The following is a 19,849-nucleotide window of genomic DNA, read 5'->3' as shown; positions in this document are numbered from 1 at the left end:
AGGAAAAGATCCCAATATGGTGAAACTTAAAAGTTTTCCTACAGATAGCTGCTATTGTGGCAAAGGAAAAAGAGAGCACGGTTTATGTCATAGTCTACCATCCACTGAAGGCCATCATACTAATAGTCCCCAAACAACCCTAGACCAAAGCCAAACCTCTGAGCTGAGCAATTAAGAAGCAAAATTTCTGGAGATCTTTGTTGTGTGGTTCTCAGCTTTAGAACTCCAAATAGTTCTCGTTCCTCCATTATTCCACAGTAGCAACTCTTCTTTCCTGCTCTCTTGCAGAAAGCATTACTAACCACCTCAATTTACCCAGGAACCTTCCACCTAGAACCTAAAGTCCATATGCAGTTAAGATTTGTGTTCTTTGGGGATAGAAGTATCAACAATGATGTAGCCAGCTTTTCGTGTGAGAGAAATACTTACATAGCTGACACCTCTATTTGGAAGATCGACACATTTTACTATATGTAAGTTATACTCAATTAAAAAAAAATTAATTCTACTAACAAAGACACTCACCCCTCAGGGAAGCTGCCTTTACTTGACTAAAGTTCTAACAGGGTTCTCTATACCCATATATCCTACCCCATTTATAAAGGGAGGGGCAGCAAAGAAACATGAATATCTTCCCCCTCACACGTACCCCAGCCCCTCACCAAAACTGCATTTTTCCTCAGTGTATGTCTTCCATTCAGTTACATGGAACATCGCTGGACTGTATAGGTGGGCAAAAGGGAAAATTTAAGAGAAACTTATAGGGCCAAAGGGATGAGCTAACGGTAGCCCTGAAAAATTGTGTGAGCTGAGTCATTTGCATACCGGTGGCTGAGCGAGCAGCCTCTAACCTGCCTCAGCATGGGGTAAAAAGAGCACAAGGGATCTCAACTCATCATAGAAAGAATAAACATTTTATAAAGAACAGCCTCCTATTGAGTTCACTCCCAGCACTGAATAACCACTTTCAACCACTCAAATATTCTTTCCAATGAAAATATTTACCTCAAGGAATAAATAACCTTAAATGAGAAATAAACATTCAGGCAATTTGAGATTTTATTGTGAAAATAGCTATTTTGACATTATATCCAGTTTCTTATTTATCAGAATAAGTTCTTTACAACATTGATCATCATTACCACTTCTGGGTATTTATACATAATCTCTGAGTAAAATATATTCACACTAGGCATGACTAGAATATTTAAATAATGACCAACATTGCTTATTTTAAGATGTTTACTTTACAACAAAACTATAGTATTTGTATACCAGTATAGATGTTTAAAATATTTACCAAAGATAGGCTTGGTGGAACAAAACCAGTATGTGTACACAGATATTTCTTAATCTTCTTTGCTGTCATTCTTCTAGAAAGCCAAAGTTACATTAGAAACACCTCAAATTTCCATTTCAAGATGAATAGAAAAATGGAAACATGTTATTTCCTATTATACAAACTAAAACATCGAGTCAAAAGCGGAATAAAGCTCATCTTTATGCAATTAACATAAAAGCCTGGGTACAGCCTTCCTTCTCTGAGAAAGAGACACCAGCATTGCAAGAGAAGCAGCCTGCAGTCCAAAGAACGAGTGGTCAGCACAACCCTCTCTATAGTGCATGACTCGCTGAGGACTGATGCAAACTCTAGCAAGTCATTTTTCTTGATTTCCAAGAATCTGGGATACGTAAAGTAAATGATGAAAAGGCATTTCTCTGAATCTGCACGAGGAAAACTAAAGAATCTGAACAAAGATCCAACCGCTTTTCACGTGGCTAGATGTTCACCATTACACAACTCAAGACCAAAGGCAAGCTTTCTATCAAATATACATCCAAAGTGTGAAGCTCCAAATATGCAACCGTACACACTGCAGAGAAGAAACAAAGGGCATTCTTACACCTGATTAGTGATCCAGTTTTATACTTTGAAATGAAATCAAATACACATAGTCCTCTGAAATTTGGAGGTCTAGTGATGTTTAAATTTTTTAGGATATAGAAACCACTAGAATTTAATGAAAACTGTAAACCCTCATCCTAGAAAATCTACACACAAACATACAATCCTTGTTTAGAACATGGCTTCAGTACTAGAATAGAACTTGAAAATATTAAATTTCTTTTGCTTTGTCACTGAAGCAACTGTAAACTTCCTACAACAGTGTGTGTCTATACACACATATATATGTATGTATATTTATATATGTATAAAATAAGCAGCTTATATGTGACTTTAATCCCATCACCTTTTTGGCACTTTTAAAGTACAGCCAAAAATGATTTGGAAATTTGTTCTGGAATTCCAAGTTGGCTCCCTCTGTCTCGGAGACGCCTAAAAGCTGCTGCGTTCTCTGTACAGCTGTTCCAAGCCAGCTGGGATTCTAGGGAAAGGGGCTGGGGACTGGGACTGACCAGGGGCCTCACATGTGCCTAAATAACCAAACTGTTTAAACCCACGCACCGCCCCCAACTGCATGGTCCAAGGAAGTCCTAACCTATCTTCCCATTTTTTTTATCACCACTCACTAGAGGGGCACCTGACAACAGCAAACCTTTGCAATTAGCACCAACAAGCAAAAACACTCCAGGGCAGCATTTCCCTAAGTATATTCCTCAGAATACAAATCCCAGAAGACACCTACTTTAAAAACAAAACAAACAAACAAAAAACCCCGAAACCAAATACAATAAATCAGGGAAATAGCGTCTACAATACAGGCCCTTCTCGGAGACTGAAACCACACAAAGGTTCAGAAAAGCCTATAGTAACTTAACCGAGCATTTCCCAAACTTATTTGGCCATAGAACCCTCTATTCACATAATAACAATATAATCTGCCAAACACACCTCCTTTCCAAGGAACTAAAAGATGGTTTTTAAAAAATCTTACAGTATAATTTCAAATTAATATAATCAGGATACAAAAAGACTTGTTTTCCTGTCATTTTTTTTTTTAAAGAAACTATTTTGTTTTGCTAAGAATATTCTTCTATCATAACATTCCCCCAGCTCAAAGTGACCCTTTCTTATATCATTATTCAAGAATGTTAATTCTCATTAGCAATCATGGGCCTCCTCATCTGGCACAAATAATTTCTGTATGCTTTTTGATTCTGAGAATACCTCTCCACCTCAATCGCAGTGGTTTTAAGTCTAGGGTTGGTAACCTGGGCTTCTAGCAAACACAACATCCCAACAAGATTTTGGGCTTCCTAGTAAACCCTAACTATGTCCCAACAGGGGCTAAAATATTTTGCAAACCCTTAAAAAAACCCAAAACTTCATCTTTACTCTCTGTGAAAATCAGCCCTTTGAAGCTCTAATGACACTTCAGTTAAACCTTTGAGGGTAACAGCATTACAAACCTTTAGTTCATGTAATTAACAACAAATTTCTTAATAATCTATTTAAGAAATATGAAAACATTGAAGAGCAAATGTAAATTCCACAGAGCTGGACAAGAAAAAAAAAGGCAAAAGATAATTCTTAATGCCAACAACATATACAAAAGACCATAATCAAAACCCAAATTATACTCAGTGGCTCTGCTCAGGATTTCAATTATATAAATAACCAAACCAAGACAAAGTCAATTACTAAATCCCTATGAGCTTAGAACAAAAAACAGACACATGCTGCACTTTCTTCATTAAAGCACAGTCCTAGCGTACGTCTTGACACACTGTATAATTAGAGAGAACACGGCAAAGCAAAGCACTACCACCACATGAAGACACAGAACTTTTTTTAATGTATTTTTCCTAAAAAGTAAACCCAGGTACCACAGGAAGAAGATACTACTACAAATATAAAATCATAGGATATTTTATAGGGAAATGGAGTTCTTGGTTTTAGGTTGTTGTTTTTTCTTTTCTGGTAAGGCAAAACAAATCTTTAGATAATCATTCATTACAAACCTGAGGTGTTCTTTAAACTTAAGGAAGTAAATTATATTTAATTTATATTATGTATTTGGAATTGAATACTAAATACTATGTTTAAATCATTAGATTTAAATCATAGTTTATGTAGATAAATTTATTTTTTAAAACCCTTTTATTTTGAAATATAGACTCACAAGAAGTTCCAAAAATAATACAGAGACTGTATATCCATCACTCAGCTTCTTGTCTTTAAGTATTTATACTTTGGTTTTAAAGGGTTAACACTTTTGACAGTTTATGGAAAACTGTCAAAAAATCTAATAGGCCTGATGAATGTATGTTCTTGGAAGAGGCTCTAGGAAAACATACTGCTGACTTCAAAAACCACTTTTATCACATGAAGGCACCTTAAAAAATTGGTTTTCTGAGATTCTATCACTGTTACCAATTTCTGCCTCTTTTGAAAATTGTAACTTAGCTGTGATTGAAATAAGCTCCCTTATTCCTTCATGTTAAAATCTAGCAATATTAAATGAATAGAAATTGCAAATGCAAATCAAAATGCTTTGGATTTATTGTAAAAATTTTGAATTCTCTAGTACCCCCAAAATAATACAAACATACCTAAGGTGAAATTTGTCAGTGCCAATCTTTGTAGGGGAAAAAACCACTGTGAAGGAATGACTCTCCTCAATGCTCTTTACAGTGTCTTTAGTGTTCAAAGAAATGGTCAGTCTTATGGATGACTGATGGCAGTTTGTTGATGGAGGATCTTTATCTTATGGGAATTATCTGACCGATTTTCTAATCTTATACTAGCAACAAATATAAACACAAACATAGTCCCTTTGGTCATATTCCACCATCATGTCCTAAAGAAAGTAGCTCACAGTATTTTGTTAAACACTGTGGACCATTTATCTCAGAAACTCAAACTTTACCCAAAGCATATCCTGACAGGCTGATCACAAGCTCACTGCCCAATCTGGAAAGTTGTTCCTTTCTAAGAGCTTCCTAGCTGTGTGTCTCATCCCTGGAGTGCTTTATGCTCAGTTATAATTTCCTGGCATCTTGTTGGCTTATCCCAAAAATGCTCAACTAAGTAGCCCAACGTATAAACACTCACTTACCTAAATCACATTTTGCGTCCTAGGAAAGGTAGTCTGGAAACATCCTAGCCTATGTAGTGCAAGGCTAAAGGTAATTCAAAGCAGGAATGACCAAAAGGAAGTAAATCATATTTACAGCTGTCTTTTCTATAAAAAATGACAAATATGTTATTCTAAAATGCTATCTTCTGATTAAACTTTCAACACGTGAAACATTACAGTACGCTTATTGGCTGAATTCTGTGTCATAAGAACACGATCTCTACATTCTTATAAAAATTTAAACACATTTTCCTTAGCATGGATATTAGTAGTTTTATTGACAGAAAACTTTACATAAGCCAGTATTATTTTTGTGCCCATGGAGAAACCTGGGAGTTAAATTTACCGTTTGATTTTAGAATCCGTTAGGGTCGGTATAGCTCCTTCTCCCCCCTTTTTTATTTTTCCCAAAACTAATTTTAATTGTCCTGTTTTATTTATGTTTGACAATTTTAAGCCACTTCAAATGCTTCTTGGAAGGCTTAATATAAATCATAATTGAAAATGACCAACCCTAACTAAAGCATAAACAGATGTCTGATTAATGTGTTAAACACCCTTTTCCAATATATATCAATCCCAGAGGACGATGAAGTCCTATGGTCATGATTTTCAGTATAGAATAGTCATACAGATTTTGGATTGCTGGAATCTAATAGAATATTAATACAAAACACACAAACCCATTGCAGACGTAATGTGAAACTCATTAGTTACTTTCCCTAAATACATCCAAACAGATGAACAAGATTTTGAAGACTACCTTGTTTCTCATTTAATTAAAACTTCCAAGAAAAAATATTTACAATGACTTAAAGACTCCTGCATCCACAGCTACCTAAATACAGAACAAATTGGGAGGATTTAGGTCAAACACAGCTGAGCTCCACTGAGCTCAAATTAGGTGAGTCTCTTGACTACAAAGCTGTTTTCTTAACATGGGGGTTTCTGCATGACGTGACAAGATTTGCTGAGCACCACAGTAATCTTTTGAGACACTAATCAAAAACATGATCCTATATTTTAAAAACCCCAGAAGTGGTTTTAGGACAACAGAAGCACCTCAGCCACTAAAATTAGAGCGATTCTGTTATAAGTAAAATCACCTGCACAGCAAATCCTTTAACAGGTCGGCAACCAATAAATAGAAAATATTCTTTAAAAACTACTGCTATTTCCGAATATTCCATTAGATCCTTAAACTGTAGTTAAACTACATGGAAAATAATAAGTTGCCATAAAGCTTTTGACTATGTGACAGTCTTCTTAAGAAAGAACACTGGTCCAAGCATGGTGAACTTGGTCCAGGCACACAGTAGGTCTTTCTATTACTGTAGCCGAGCAGTGTCTGACAATTGGGCAAATTTCAGTAAGACTTTACAGCCTGACATAATAAATGATGACCAACACACTCAGTTCTCCTGAAATTAATCCAAGAAAGAGAGGACTAGAGTTAAAAATGTACTACAAATACATAGGTCTAAAGCTGCCATTGGTCCGATAAACTAAGAGAGTCCTTGCTAGCCTTATATTGAACACATCAGCAAATACCAATGTTCTAGTGAAGTGCATATAGTCAGATGAATATTGTATGTAACCACCTTTGATACATATATATATCTCAGACATATATATATAGTACTGATCCCCCAAAAGATTACACTTCTGAGAGCATAATTAAGCACATTCCTCGTTGCTGTTTAAATACAGGCTTTTCTACTGAAGTAAATAGAATACTAGAATATTACATTTTCCTAATGTCTAAAATTGGCGTCAAATTTCTAAACAGAAGAAAAAAGCCTCAAAGAGCCACATATTAGATATTCAAACTGTTCTAAGAAAACTAAATTAATAAATTAACTTGAATAAGTAAGTGCACATTCAGAACAGAATTGTAGCTTTTGGTCAGCAACATGTGAACTAAAGGCAAAAATCTGCCAAGATTAAGGCAGGGTTTTTTTGTTTTTTTGTTTTAAATATACAGTACAGTGTGGTTTTTTACCCCCAAGTTCATTTAGCATTCACTCTGATGTTATCTAAAGTGCATTGCCAAGCTAAAATACAAGCTTCCTAATTAAGAGAAACTAGATGTCATAGAAAGTTTCTTTTTAGAGCCTTCCTTATACCTACTAATGGCGTTTTCTTTTTGCCTTCACACATGTAGTGTAAGAGATGACTGCAACAATCATATGACTTTGGACACAAAGCGTAATGAGTGTCAGGGTGATAGCCGTTGTAAGGAATTACTTTCTTCTTCTGCTGGAGTCAATTTAAGTGTCGGCAGTTTCCGGGGAGGAAGTTGAGGGCTTTGGCGAAGATTGTCATCCATCTGTGGAATGTACAAAAGGTACATCTGACTAATGGCTGTGGCACCACTTATGTGGACGGTGGTCTCCCCGTCCAAACTACAGCCTAGAAGAGTACAGAACCTTATGGTTCCAGGACTGCTTGAGAAACCTTTTTCTTACAAATAATCGCTCGGGAATGTGAAATGTTGTACCTCAAATACCAGCTAACTCAGTATATGTATAAAAGCAATATTGCTCATCTTTGATGCCTTCACAAATTATAGTAATTCCATACAATGAATATTCTACTGAACTCAACCAGATCACAACTTGATTTAAGAGGTCTTCCAATAGTAAGTGTAAAAGCAATACTTCTGATACACCGAGCTCCCCAGTGTAGAAATTATGTTCATGTACAATACTTCTTTTGATCTTCCCAACACGATTGTGAAGGCAAAATGGAAGATGATCATTCCCTATTTTGCATATTAGCAAAACGGAGCTCAGAAAGGTTAAGAAATTTGCATTAGGTTGCAAAGCTAGTATCATGAGTTGAAATTAGAGCCCAGGTCTTCTTATTCCAATACTATTGTTCTTTCAATTAGACCTCAGTGCCTCAGTGAAAATGACCTTCACTCCCCTCAGGAGGACATTAGCATCCCTGGAAACACTAGGAGAGGGATTATTTAGAACCCGAGTCAGACCTTAGGAAGCTACCTTTAAGCAGGGGGCCCACAAAGAGAGTGCAAGGTTCATAGCCTGGTGTTGAGTTCTCTGTCAGCTCAACTTCAGGAGACTTGAAAGCAGCCACCACCAAGGATACCAAACCAACAGCATATAGCATCTGATTACCCACTTTAAAAGTAGGCTTTTCTAGAGTTTTGAGCATGTGCAGAGCAAAACTCTCTCTTATCTTCTCCAGATGCTCTTATATAGCACAGAGGAAATGTCTCAGCAGAGATACATGCAACTTACAGGAAAGCAAAGGGAATAAAAGATTAACTTTTAATTTTCCAATGGAAAAAAGTATTCCCAGTGAACGACTTGAATCAGTTGTGTTGTCATGCTTTTTTCTTGCAAGAACTAAGTTCCTCAAATATTACTCTTTCTTTTTTTAAGCTCTAGATTTTCTGTCCAAATGGTGAACTGTAGTAGCCAATAGCATTTGTTGCTCTAACATCTTATAGCCAACAGTGAACCATACTGAAGAGCAGATATGAAACAGGGGTGGAAAGGAGAGCGCCCGGTTTAGAGTTAGGGAACTTTCGTATATTGATGATGACCCAAGGTGGAAGTGTACAAAGTGGTCACAGGGCGTCTTGGGTGCGCTTTCTGCACAGGCAGATATCTCGTGGTTCCCTCTACATGGCTGTCATGAATTTGCCACATAGAGAAAATGAAAACTCTACTGGATGGCCCTCATCTAGCAGTTAAGTGTCTAAAACAATCCGAATAATCTTTCCACTACCTACACTTAACACTCAATATAGTTCCTCTCAAGGGATTGACTGAGTTGGGCTAAGAAGATAAACTTGGCGTGCAGTCAGCCCACCTAAACTTTAGTACTGGTCTTTTACAGCTTTACTGCTCGGTCCTACTCACTTCTCATGTTCTAACAATACATGAAATACTATAACAAGAAACAGAACGGACATTACAGAGAGTGGCAGAGGTTTCTAGCTACTAGTACTACTAGTGCTGGATTCAGAATTCCATGTATTTCCCTCATTTGCAGCTGACTATCTGCAGAGCCCATGCTGGAATCCAGTCTCCAGGGTTCCAATCCCCTCTCTGCCCCTAGCCCCCTGAACGACCCTGGGTAGGGGACGTACACAACTCTTGAAGCTTCAGTGTCCTCATCTGAAAAGCAGGCTGATAGAGTAGCTGTGCACCAGGCTATTGTGAGGATCCAATGAGACAACTCATAAAGCTCACACAACACGGTGCCAGTTACTGAGACCTCAGAAACTGCGAACCAGTATTAGGCCACAGTGCCTCATTAGTTAGTGAAAGAATGAAGTATCATTCACTGGTATAAGAAAAAAAGCAAGTTTATCAGACACTTGGGGGAAAAATGCCTAACTCTCTTGTATTTTTTCAATTAGAATCACCTTTAAAATTTCCATTACTGGCTATCTCCCCTACCTACTTCCTCAATATCTCTCTCTCATCAAATAAGCAACCCCAAAGTGGCAAAATAACCCCACTGATGAAAAACCATAGGCAACATTTAGAACAGAGAAGGAAAGGAAGGAGAAAAAATAACACAGTTTAAGTAGAAGAAAGAAAAAGACATCATAGTGCTAATAATAAGAAAGGACAAGCACAGGTGCTTATGATCTCAAGACAGGTTAACCTTCAGAGACAGAAACAGACAAGCAAGAAGTGTTCTGATTTTGTCTTCTTTTTTTAAGGCCAGACTTTTGAGTCTCCTAATTTGAAAAATTACTAATTATGTGGTAAAAGTAAACCCAATACCACTATCAAAGTAATCAGGCCACTACTGGCTTTGAAACACTATATTATGAACAACTTTAATAAATGTATATTTGAGCAGCTTAATGAAAAAATAAGCTCTTAAAAAAAGCTAAGAGGGTAAAGTTAATGCATATTAACTTTATAATTAAAGGTATACTATTAATTTCAGAAAGGAAAATACTAAACTACTATAAAATAATGATTGAAATAAACTTGACCTTTTCAATCAAGTTGGATTCCTTATTTACAAGTTGTGTGAGTTTCTGCAGATTTGCGTCTACCGTTTCTTGTCCAGCAGGAGAGATGCCTAAGAAGCCAGGACAGAAATCAGAAAGACAGAAAATTTTGAAAGTCTTTAAAGCTGTTTAGACTGAAAGAATTTTGAGTCTATCCACCCTCCCAAGTACGCCGCCCACCAAAAATAAATAAATAAAACCAGGCAAAGTGAAAAACCATTATTGGTTCAAAGGCAAAGTTAAGAGGGATAGTAATGCTCCAACACCAAATCCTAAACCAAAAGACTAAATTTGTTTATTAAGCAGACAGCCAAGTGTACACAGTTGGCCAAAGTAATTAGTAAAAGAGCACAGCAGTCCTCACTTCCTTCTCCAATTTGAGTTGTTCCTTCTCCCCACTCATACCAAATAAGCCCTTAGTCACAACGACTGGGATAGCTTTCTAAGGCAGCGACTCCCAAATAGCTATCAACCAGGCATCCACAGTATTTGGAGGGACTTAAAAAATACAGATTCCTGGGCTCCATCCCTATGAGATTCTAATTCAGTAAATTGGACATCGGAGCCAAGATTCTGTATTCGTCCTCTAGCCAGGTTTGCTAATCACTGTTCCAGAGTAACAAGGCTGCAAGTTACTTAGTTTCATGACTCTCAAAATGCTAACCCCTCTTTCTCTAAAACACATAACCCACCCTGAAAAATAAACTGTCCCTAAACCAGTTATCCTTGTAACTTCTGTTTCTTAAAAGGACAATTTCTGCCAACTCTCCCAATACAGCTTTCGTATCCTGATCACTTAAGCACAAGGCCCCACACTCCCAAGGAATCATATCCTAAGTAACGGGTACCCTCTATTTACAATACCTCCAGTCTGATGCAATCAGTTTTCAAGTAGTGGAATCATGGGAGTGTACCTCACCCAAATCAATCTGCTGCTGATTTCTGTTCATGCAGGAAAATGCTAGAAGCAACATTTAAAATAATTGCCCATTTGCATTAGGATAAATGCTATCTTTCAACAGGGACTCAATAAATACCTGTGGTTAACTTTTAGAAGAAAATGATCCACTTTAAAGGGGCAATATTTAAAGAAGAACAAGAGGAAAGAAATGTATAAAATCTAGAAGAATAGACAAAAGGCAAATATCTATTTCTCTGTTTAAAGTAGAACACATGGGAATAAATTTGGAAAAATGCAACTGTTTCAAGTGCTATAATTCAACATTTAAAGATAATACACAAATTTATTCAATAAGTCATTAATTTTGCTTACACGTCCGTAGGAGGATATGCAGATATTCTATGCAAACACAGATTAGCTGAAGAGAAGCCAGCTTACCTCCAAGACTAAGCCTAAAATAACTGTTCAGGATGTCATCACAGAAGCGGCACAGGTTGGAGAGCTGTTTCAAATGTTCTTGTAACTGAACTTTAGGAAAGCGTACTTTATAAAGAGGTGCGAGGAAACCAAACACATATGCATCCAAGGTAGATGGCCTAAAAATAAATTAAGGATTTTTTAAAAACACATAAGAAAATATTAACTTGGGATTATGTTAAAAATATTTTTTCTCAAATACATTTGCCAATTCTGGAGTATACGATATAGCCTTTTAAAAGGTTTACTACACATTTTAGCTTATAAAAATGATGTAATGAAGGTTTTATTCAGTAGTTTTTTTTGATATTCTAACCATTTATTTTATTTAGAAGAAAAGTTATACATTAAAGATGCATTTTTACTCACAAGTGTTACATACAGATAGGAGACAGGGTGGGAATAGCCTTAGATATTTTAAATTCACACAGATAGCATACTGAGTCAATGTTTGATTACCATGGACAGAAAAAGTTTACTAGAGTAATCCATTAAATCTTTTTTTTTTAAAGTAAAACACTCATAAAAGGGGGGGGCAAGAGGACTTGCTTTAGGTTACTGTTCATTGACTATATGCATACAAAACATCAAAATGATTTGTAAGGGAATGCACTCACGTATCTCCAAAGAAAAACTGAGATGTTCCCAATCTGTTTGACAGAAGATTTAGGCACTCCTTGGCATCTCTGTATATCTAATAAGGATGAAATTACAACTCAAAAGTAGGAAGGATGCTCTAGAACTCCTTTTAGGCAGGCATTTAGGTATGTTCATCTCTGCTGTCTCTCTTGTCCCTCCTCTGGAGGGCCCTTGCTTTGAAAGTAATCCCAACCATACCTGAGCTTCCACTTCTCGGAGGTGGTAAAGGGGAGGCTCTCCTCTGGTCAGAAGAATTCTATTTAGTGCTCCCTTAGACATCCTTCCAGGCAGGATCAAACTCAAGGGAAAAGGAATTCGTGAAGCAAACCATGGCTTTGTCACACTAAAGTAATTGTCACTCTCAACCCAGAATGTGTGAAGCTGCAAAACAAACAAAAACAACTAAAATCCAAACAAAACCAAACCAAACAAAAACAAACAAAAAACCCAAAATCAAACCCACTACAAGCATGTTCTTTTATTAAAAGAAAGGTCATCCAATCAAAGTGAAAGTTTTTTTATCAATATCTTTGTATAAAGTGGCTTCATACAACTTTCCCAATTAGAATGACTCAAGGATAAAACAAGATTTTAAATACATGAATTTGTTGATTGCTATATCCCAGGCACCCAAAACAAGGCCGGGCACATATGCACTCAATAAATATTTATCGAATGAATGAATTAGAGTTAGCTAAATTCTATACATGGGAGCAACAAACTCCATCTTCCATAAATAATTTTTATTTCCAAAATGACATTATCTTTCACTTCATTGTTTCATGTCTTAGTTGAATGTCTAACAATCCAGTTTCACAGTAACGTAAAAGAATCAAGATTAATACATAAATGAAATTTCCTCTCTTAAGCCTTTTTCATTATGTTCCTTCTAAACAGACTGAAGTATATTTTTTGTAGGTCACTACAATACCAATGCTCACCACTGCAGGAAGAAGCTTCTCTTCGATGAGAGCAATGTAAGCCAGTGTATCTGCCCCCTGTTTTGCTGAGAGTTCATAATCAGCATTATATTTCTATTAAAAAATATAAAACCAAGAAACTTGAGAAGTCAAGGGCATCCCAAAACAGTGAGGCTAAATAAAGTTAAGATTCCTATTCTTCCTCAAAAATGGCAAATATGATATTAAAAAGCAGAATGATACATACAAATTCAGTGACAAATGCTGCTTAATGCAAATAAAGCTCTTAGCACAACATCACACACACAGTAAGGTCAATAAATATTGTGCTTTTTTTGTTAATTGCTATTATGCAGTGATTGTTTATGAGCTAGTTTAGTTTAGTGCATGGCATATAGTACAAACTTAATAAATAGAAGTTACTATTTTTAACAATAAGGAAGAAGTTCTAATTGGTTGCATTTTTTCCCCATAAGAAAGAAAAACCCCCAATTTAAAACAGTTCTAAATTTTGTTGACAGAGGACTTATTTTTTTAAGAAAAGTATTGGCAAAACCAATTATAACTTTGGTATTTATAGAAGTCTTTACATGTTTAAATATTCTAGATACATTATACAAATCTTTACATGCTCACACATTTTAGATACATTACTTCATGAAACATTTAATTGCAACTCTCCAGTTAAGTGTTCTTTAAAAATAAAATAGTTGCTAGTTGGTGGGAACTCAGATGTCATCTGCAGCACAAAGTGTGTAGCAGCTTTGTGACTAAATTGACAATCATATCAATAAGCATAAGAGTGAAGATGGCTTTGTTGAATCTGCTTATGTCTAAACTTCAATCAAATCCAAAAAAATACATGAAAGTATAAATTGAGTATACCTCACTATATGACTTTCAAATCACAATACAACTCATGAGTCAGAGCAGCAATTCTCAAGTCTAGTTTTATATCAAACCTAAGGTATCTCCAATTATCTGATTTGGTTTAAAAAAAAAAAAAAGAATTAGGGAGAAGAACCATGAAAGACGATGGACTCTGAAAAACAACCTGAGGGTTCTAGAGGGGAGGGGGGTAGGAGGATGGGTTAGCCTGGTGATGGGTATTGAGGAGGGCACGTTCTGCATGGAGCACTGGGTGTTATGCACAAACAATGAATCATGGAACACTACATCAAAAACTAATGATGTAATGTATGGGGATTAACATAACAATAAAAAAATTTTTTAAATGAAAAAAAAGAATTAAAAAAAAAAACTTTACAATGTTTTTGTTTCTGTTGTTTTTAAGTAACATGCAGGGAACATGTTAAAAAGGAACCACCCACCTGTTTTCTTAAAAAGTTTAGTATTTTTGCAGGCTGAGAAACGATGTTGTCTTCAGTTGTCAAAATTGGTACATCTCCTATAATCAAAAACAGTTTACATACTAGGAAACGTTTCTATTTCCTCTGAAGAGATTCCGACCCCCTAAAAACTATACTAATTGCACATTTGGAGGGGGAAAATGAGTTAAGCTCATCTTAGTTTTTTGCAATTTCGCAAAGCAGTTCTGGAGAACATTGTCATTTCTCGTAATTTCCATCGATCTGGCTTGTATTTTAAAGTATTACTCAGAATGATCAAACCGTAAGCAACATACAGCCAAGGTCATGGTAAGAAGAAACTAAAATCCCAAGGTACTCTATGGCTATATGCCTCACAGCTTTAAATTCGGGGGGGGGGGGTGTCACTTAAAAAAAGAGGAGAAAGGTGTATTAAATGTTTACACTGTACCTCTTGAACCTCTCCAGGTTTTATCTATGACATTGACTTTCAAGGGTGCACCAGAAAATTTGGCGTAAGCCTGAAACAAAGTTTGCAATAAAACATTTAGACTGAGTACGTACTGCAAATCTTCAGAGCAGCTTTACTTTACAGCCTGGTCCCCCTAAAGCAAAAATGCCTGACACGCGGGCTGTGTCCCCCTCCGGCTGTCTAGCCGAGGACCCGCGCGCCAGCTACCCATCTTTCGGGGACTTTGTTTTTCCCAAAGGTCTGGGGGATGCAGAGCGGGGCGCGCGCGCACCCAGCTTTGGCTTTTCATTCCACCGCCCAAAAAGCTCTGCAAGGCTGAGAAGACTCGGAGCCCAGCGGGAAAGCCATGACTCTCCCGCCAGCTCTCGGCGGGGTCACAGGCCAGGCTGTGACTCCAGGAGAAGGAACCCAGTGCGGTGCAGCGAGAAGCGCCCCGGCCACTCTGGGCCCTGCAGCGCCGCAGGGAACCGCGGCGAGCGGCGGAGACCAGGCCCAGCCAGCCTCGCGCCTCTGGCCCCGCCCATCTTTTCTGCGCCCTGGCCCGCGAGGCGGCCTCACCATCACCACCAGGGACTCGCTGTGCACCGATGGGAGCCCCCAGCCACCTCCCCAGCAACTGACTTCCAAGGGGGCCGCCATCTTGCCGGGGCCGACCTTTGCTACATCGGAAGTACTTAACTGCCCAATTTCCGGCACGTTGAAACACGGGGCGGGGCGCGGGGGAGGGAAGAGTACCTTTGGATTGTGAAGAGACGTGGCAAGGATCAGTGGAGGGGTTAAAAGCCACTTACCTTGGGTAATTGAATTTAATTAAAAAAAAAAAAACCCACTTAGAATCAGCCTGGCCTAATCGTTAAGAGTCCTTGCCCTTAAGATACATCCTCCAGGTAGTCCTTAAATATTTATTGGATGCCTAGTGTCCTCCAAACCCTTTGAACGTTACTACCTTGGGCCTCAATTAGCCCATGTGCAAAATAGGCAGGATTATTGTGTTTGAAATTATGACACAGGGAGAAATAACTTGACATACAATAGGCACTCAATAATTGTTCAACCCCTTACCCCATACATTTGGCTTTTGCTTCTTTCCACTCTCAGTCTTATGTCACCCTCATGTTCACTTGCTCCACTCTCCTTAAAGGTAACCCTATTACTGAAATTTGTCAGATGAATTCCGCCTTTCTTCAGTCTGGAATATCTCCTTTCCCTTCCACTGCTCCCTCAAAAGTGAGATTAACTGTCACCTTCTCTGGGATGATTTTACAGAATTAGGAACTTCGGGATTCCTGCAGACCCTTGTACACACTTAAATTGTAGCTTCTATTCCATAACAGATTTTTTGCCTTTCACTGTACTGAAAACTCTCTGAAGACGGAACAGGGCTGGCTTTGCAGATGTGAGACCTGTGTAGTCACACAGGGCCCTGTGCATAGAAGGGCTCAGAATTGCCTTAATGTTCTGCTGCCATTGTCTTGAAATTCTTAACTTTTGAACAAGGGGGCTTCCATTTTTTTTTCTACTGGGCCCTACAGATTATATAGCCAGCCAATCTGTGGGCATGAACCAAATGTTTTTGGACGTCACACTGACAGTTTCTCAGAGAAACTGTTCTCAGAGAAACTGTCAAGGAGGGAAAATAGACCTTCAGAGTGCCATGATCTTATCATGCTTACAGGGTTCTGGAGTTAGGACTTGGGTGCTGGGTCCTTCTAGAAGGTACAACAGTCTTTCTGGGATTTCTCTGAGTTCTTTCCTTAACTCTGCCACACTGAGGTAGTTGGGTCCCCTTAAACAACTGTAAGCTCAAAAGAAACCTCTGCAAATTTTCATAAAATTACAATTCAGCAAAGAATTGATAGGCATTCCCTAGGATTAGATGGTTTATATAGCCATCTAAATTACAACATTAATCTGCTAAAGCTTTTTTTTTTTTCATGTTTCAAAGGCAAGAGTTCTCAGAAATGAGAAGGATAAAGTATATCAAAGGTGGGAATCCATTGATAATACTTTATAAATGAGAAATGCTTAATATATGTACCATTGAAGCCAAATATAAAAACATTCATTGAGCAACTACTGTATCCAAGACATGTAAGGCTCTGGGAGAATATAGAGATGAATAAGACCTGAACTCTATCCTCAGGAGTTTATAGTCCACCAAGGAAACATACAACTAAGTGTAACAAGTCAGATTATCATGGGCAAAGTTAGAGACATAAATAAAATACTATGGAAGCACAAATCAGGAATGATGTGTCCTCTCTGGGATCAGCAGAGGCTGTCTGTCTGTTCAGTCTTCAGTGTAAAGAAAGTAATTCAACTTTCAGATTCAAGAAATAGGACCTCCCTGTTCTGAGGGTTAAAATCCTAAGCCATAAAGCTCAGAGTCCATATATTGCAATCAGGCATTTAAAGTAATCATATACAGCTTGGGGCGCCTGGGTGGCTCAGTCAGTTAAGCATCCGACTCTTGATTTTGGCTCAGGTCATGATCTCAGGGTCATGAGAGTGAGTCCCACATCAAGCCCCACATGGGGCTCTGCGCTCAGCACAGTCTGCTTGTTCCTCTCCCTCTGCTTTTCCCCCTGCTCGCTCACTTTCTTTCTCTCAAATAAATAAAATCTTTAAAATAATCATACACAGAGAATGTGGATTACCTGAGTCTTGTTTGCAGGGTGGAGGGGGGTGGTTAATGGATGCACATTTTTTGCGGACACATAATATAATTAGTCAGTTCAGCCTTCTCCCTTATTGCTGCTGTTACATATGACAATTTCATTTGCATTAAAGAGAAATTAAATCTCTCCTCTTAGCATTGAATTGAGACAGAAAATAGGCTATTGCATCTGATGAGAGAATCCTTAGACACAGGTTTATTTGTGTCTATTTAATAGCAATCTTTTATTGTTGCAATTCCTCCTGAGAGTCTGTATTTGCTAGATTGAATTTTAAAACCCTAGCACAGCTGATTGCACAACCAGGCTGAATGTTGTTCCAGAGAGCCACACAGAAAGCTGAAACCTTCAGAAATTATGCCTGGTATGGATAGTTGGCCCCTGTGCCTTTTTTCTGGCTGCTAAAGTGTGTTGTTCAGAGTTCATCAAAATCATAATTTCAGATTCCTACCAGGAAGCATATTATCTGCAAAACATTCACATATGTGTGGGATGACTTGAATCACAGCTTTATAATGAGTATTCCAGACAATGTTTTCTCTTAAAAAGAAATATTATTTTTCAAGAGATGGACATTAAAAATGGCCTCATCTAGTGATAATCATGTGAACTCAGGGGACCTGACCTTGGCATCAATTTCTATCCCTCCTACGTTTCCTAACTTGAAAGCCATGGTGCAAGTTCTATTAGGATCTTTTTGTCTGGGTGATAAAGAATCTGTGAAATGGTACTGTCAACAAAGATGAAAGGTTTGTGACAAGTGATCGTGCAGTATGATAATTTGTAAGAAAATTGAACTAAAGATGCTTGAATGTCCCTTTCAACGCTAAACTTCTATAATTTAGTTCCATGTTCAGATATAAAATCCTTGGGGAGGAAAAGCAAACACTGAATAGAAGTCAGAAAAGTTGGTTTCTGAGTTTGCCTCTAATTAACCATGAGAACTTGAGCCAATCATTTTACCTTTATTCCTCAACTCATTCACTTATGAAGTGAGGGTTCTTTTAGCTCTATGATACTATCATGCTATGTGTAATAAGCATTTAATAATAGTTAACATTCATGGAGCAATTTCTACATGTCAAAAACTGTCTTGTGTATCTGACATAACTCATTTGATCTTCATAATGACTCCATTAGGTAGGTACTGTTATGTTCCCCTGTTTTCAGGGAGGGAAATCAAGGCACAAAGATGTTAATTAACCTTCCCAAGCTCACCTAGCCAATAGATGATAGAAGCAGGATTTGAACCCAGGCCGTCTGGGCTTGTACTCTTAACCACTATGTCATACTGCTGGTAGCTTTCTAAGTAGTCCATTAAAAATCCTAGTTTCATTCAAAGTGAAGTTATCAATGCCATGATAGTACTATCATGACCTGTTTCAATAATATTTATTTAGTATTAAGGCATTAAATAAGTTCCTTAAGCAACTTCTGTCTGCCCAGCACACACTGCTGGGCTATCAGAGAATAAAAACTTAGGTTCATTGTTCATGATTTCAGAGAGATAGTTGACAAGGCCTACATATTTGAGGTAACAAGAGGTAATTAGGGGTACCATCTTGTCAAGAGACCCCAAGTCTAATGTAGTTTTAGACAAAGGACCTTAATGTACTGCACTGTTTGGCAAAGGTCTAATGGAAGAGGTAGGACGTTAGCTGACCTTGCAGGAAGGCTGGGTGCATTGGATTTAGATTGGCAAAGGAAAGGGATTCCACATGGGCTATGCTACATTAGTTAAGTCATAGAGATGGGAATGAATGTGGCAAAGAATCCTAAATAAATGGATGCTGAATTTGATAATAAGCTGGAGACTGATGAGGAAGACTGTTGATTGACTAACTTCAGAACCAGATTTGGTGATATTGGAAGGCATGGAGATATATAGTTTTGAGAAGGTAAAAGGGAAGAGTAAAAGTCTAAGTACAATATCAACAGATGCACATAGTCAGGGATGGGAGGTACATGGACACCATAGGAAGAAGGGTTTTGCGAACCCATCAATTGTATTAAATGAAACAAAATGTTGTGGAAAATGAAGTGAGGAGATGCTGGTGAATATTAGAAGAAAATCCCTGGCACCCTTGTACTGAACATTTTTCATTGAATAGGTTGTTAGAAGTCAAATTGCAAGGGATTGCTGAAGAACATGGTATTAGGAATAGGGACAAGTATAAGATCATGAGGCATGTGGCAGATAAAGAAAGGAAAGGAATGGGACAGGAGCAGAAGACTCAAGAAAAACATTTTGAAGGAGACGACAAGGTGAATCTACATATATATGAAGAAAAAAGTGGCTACTAGTGAGCAAAGTCTGAAGATGCCAGAGAGAAAAATGCCTAGTATCTTATTCCTAGGGTTCTCAGAATTACCCTAAGAGTTGAGAGGCAGAG

At 37.7% G+C, this 19,849-nt stretch overlaps 1 protein-coding gene across 5 annotated transcripts; it reads right to left on the bottom strand.

The window, feature by feature from the left end:
• Positions 1–1,041: 1,041 nt before the first annotated feature.
• MTX3 (metaxin 3) lies at positions 1,042–15,441 on the bottom strand. Of its 5 annotated transcripts, none has more exons than XR_013445734.1 (10): positions 15,340–15,441; positions 14,761–14,830; positions 14,313–14,389; positions 13,003–13,095; positions 12,260–12,442; positions 12,040–12,116; positions 11,384–11,541; positions 10,027–10,115; positions 5,022–7,371; positions 1,042–3,880 (listed from the first exon to the last, which is right to left on the bottom strand). XR_013445734.1 is itself a non-coding variant. In XM_078067135.1 (9 exons), exons 1-9 carry the CDS (start codon positions 15,418–15,420, stop codon positions 7,261–7,263), a joined length of 939 nt encoding a protein of 312 aa, XP_077923261.1. In that variant the 5' UTR covers positions 15,421–15,441; the 3' UTR covers positions 1,042–7,260. The 5 variants fall into 5 exon arrangements, 3 of the variants coding, with proteins under 3 accessions (XP_077923261.1, XP_077923263.1, XP_077923264.1); XR_013445735.1 differs by lacking the exon at positions 1,042–3,880 and adding an exon at positions 10,909–11,005 and having other exon boundaries at positions 7,337–7,371; XM_078067135.1 differs by having other exon boundaries at positions 1,042–7,371.
• Between the last annotated feature and the right edge of the window lie 4,408 nt (positions 15,442–19,849).

This window comes from Halichoerus grypus, chromosome 2 (assembly GCF_964656455.1).
Source record: "Halichoerus grypus chromosome 2, mHalGry1.hap1.1, whole genome shotgun sequence".
NCBI lineage: Eukaryota > Metazoa > Chordata > Mammalia > Carnivora > Phocidae > Halichoerus > Halichoerus grypus.
Note: the sequence above shows the minus strand (reverse complement) of the source record. Positions and strands in the feature narration are given on the sequence as shown.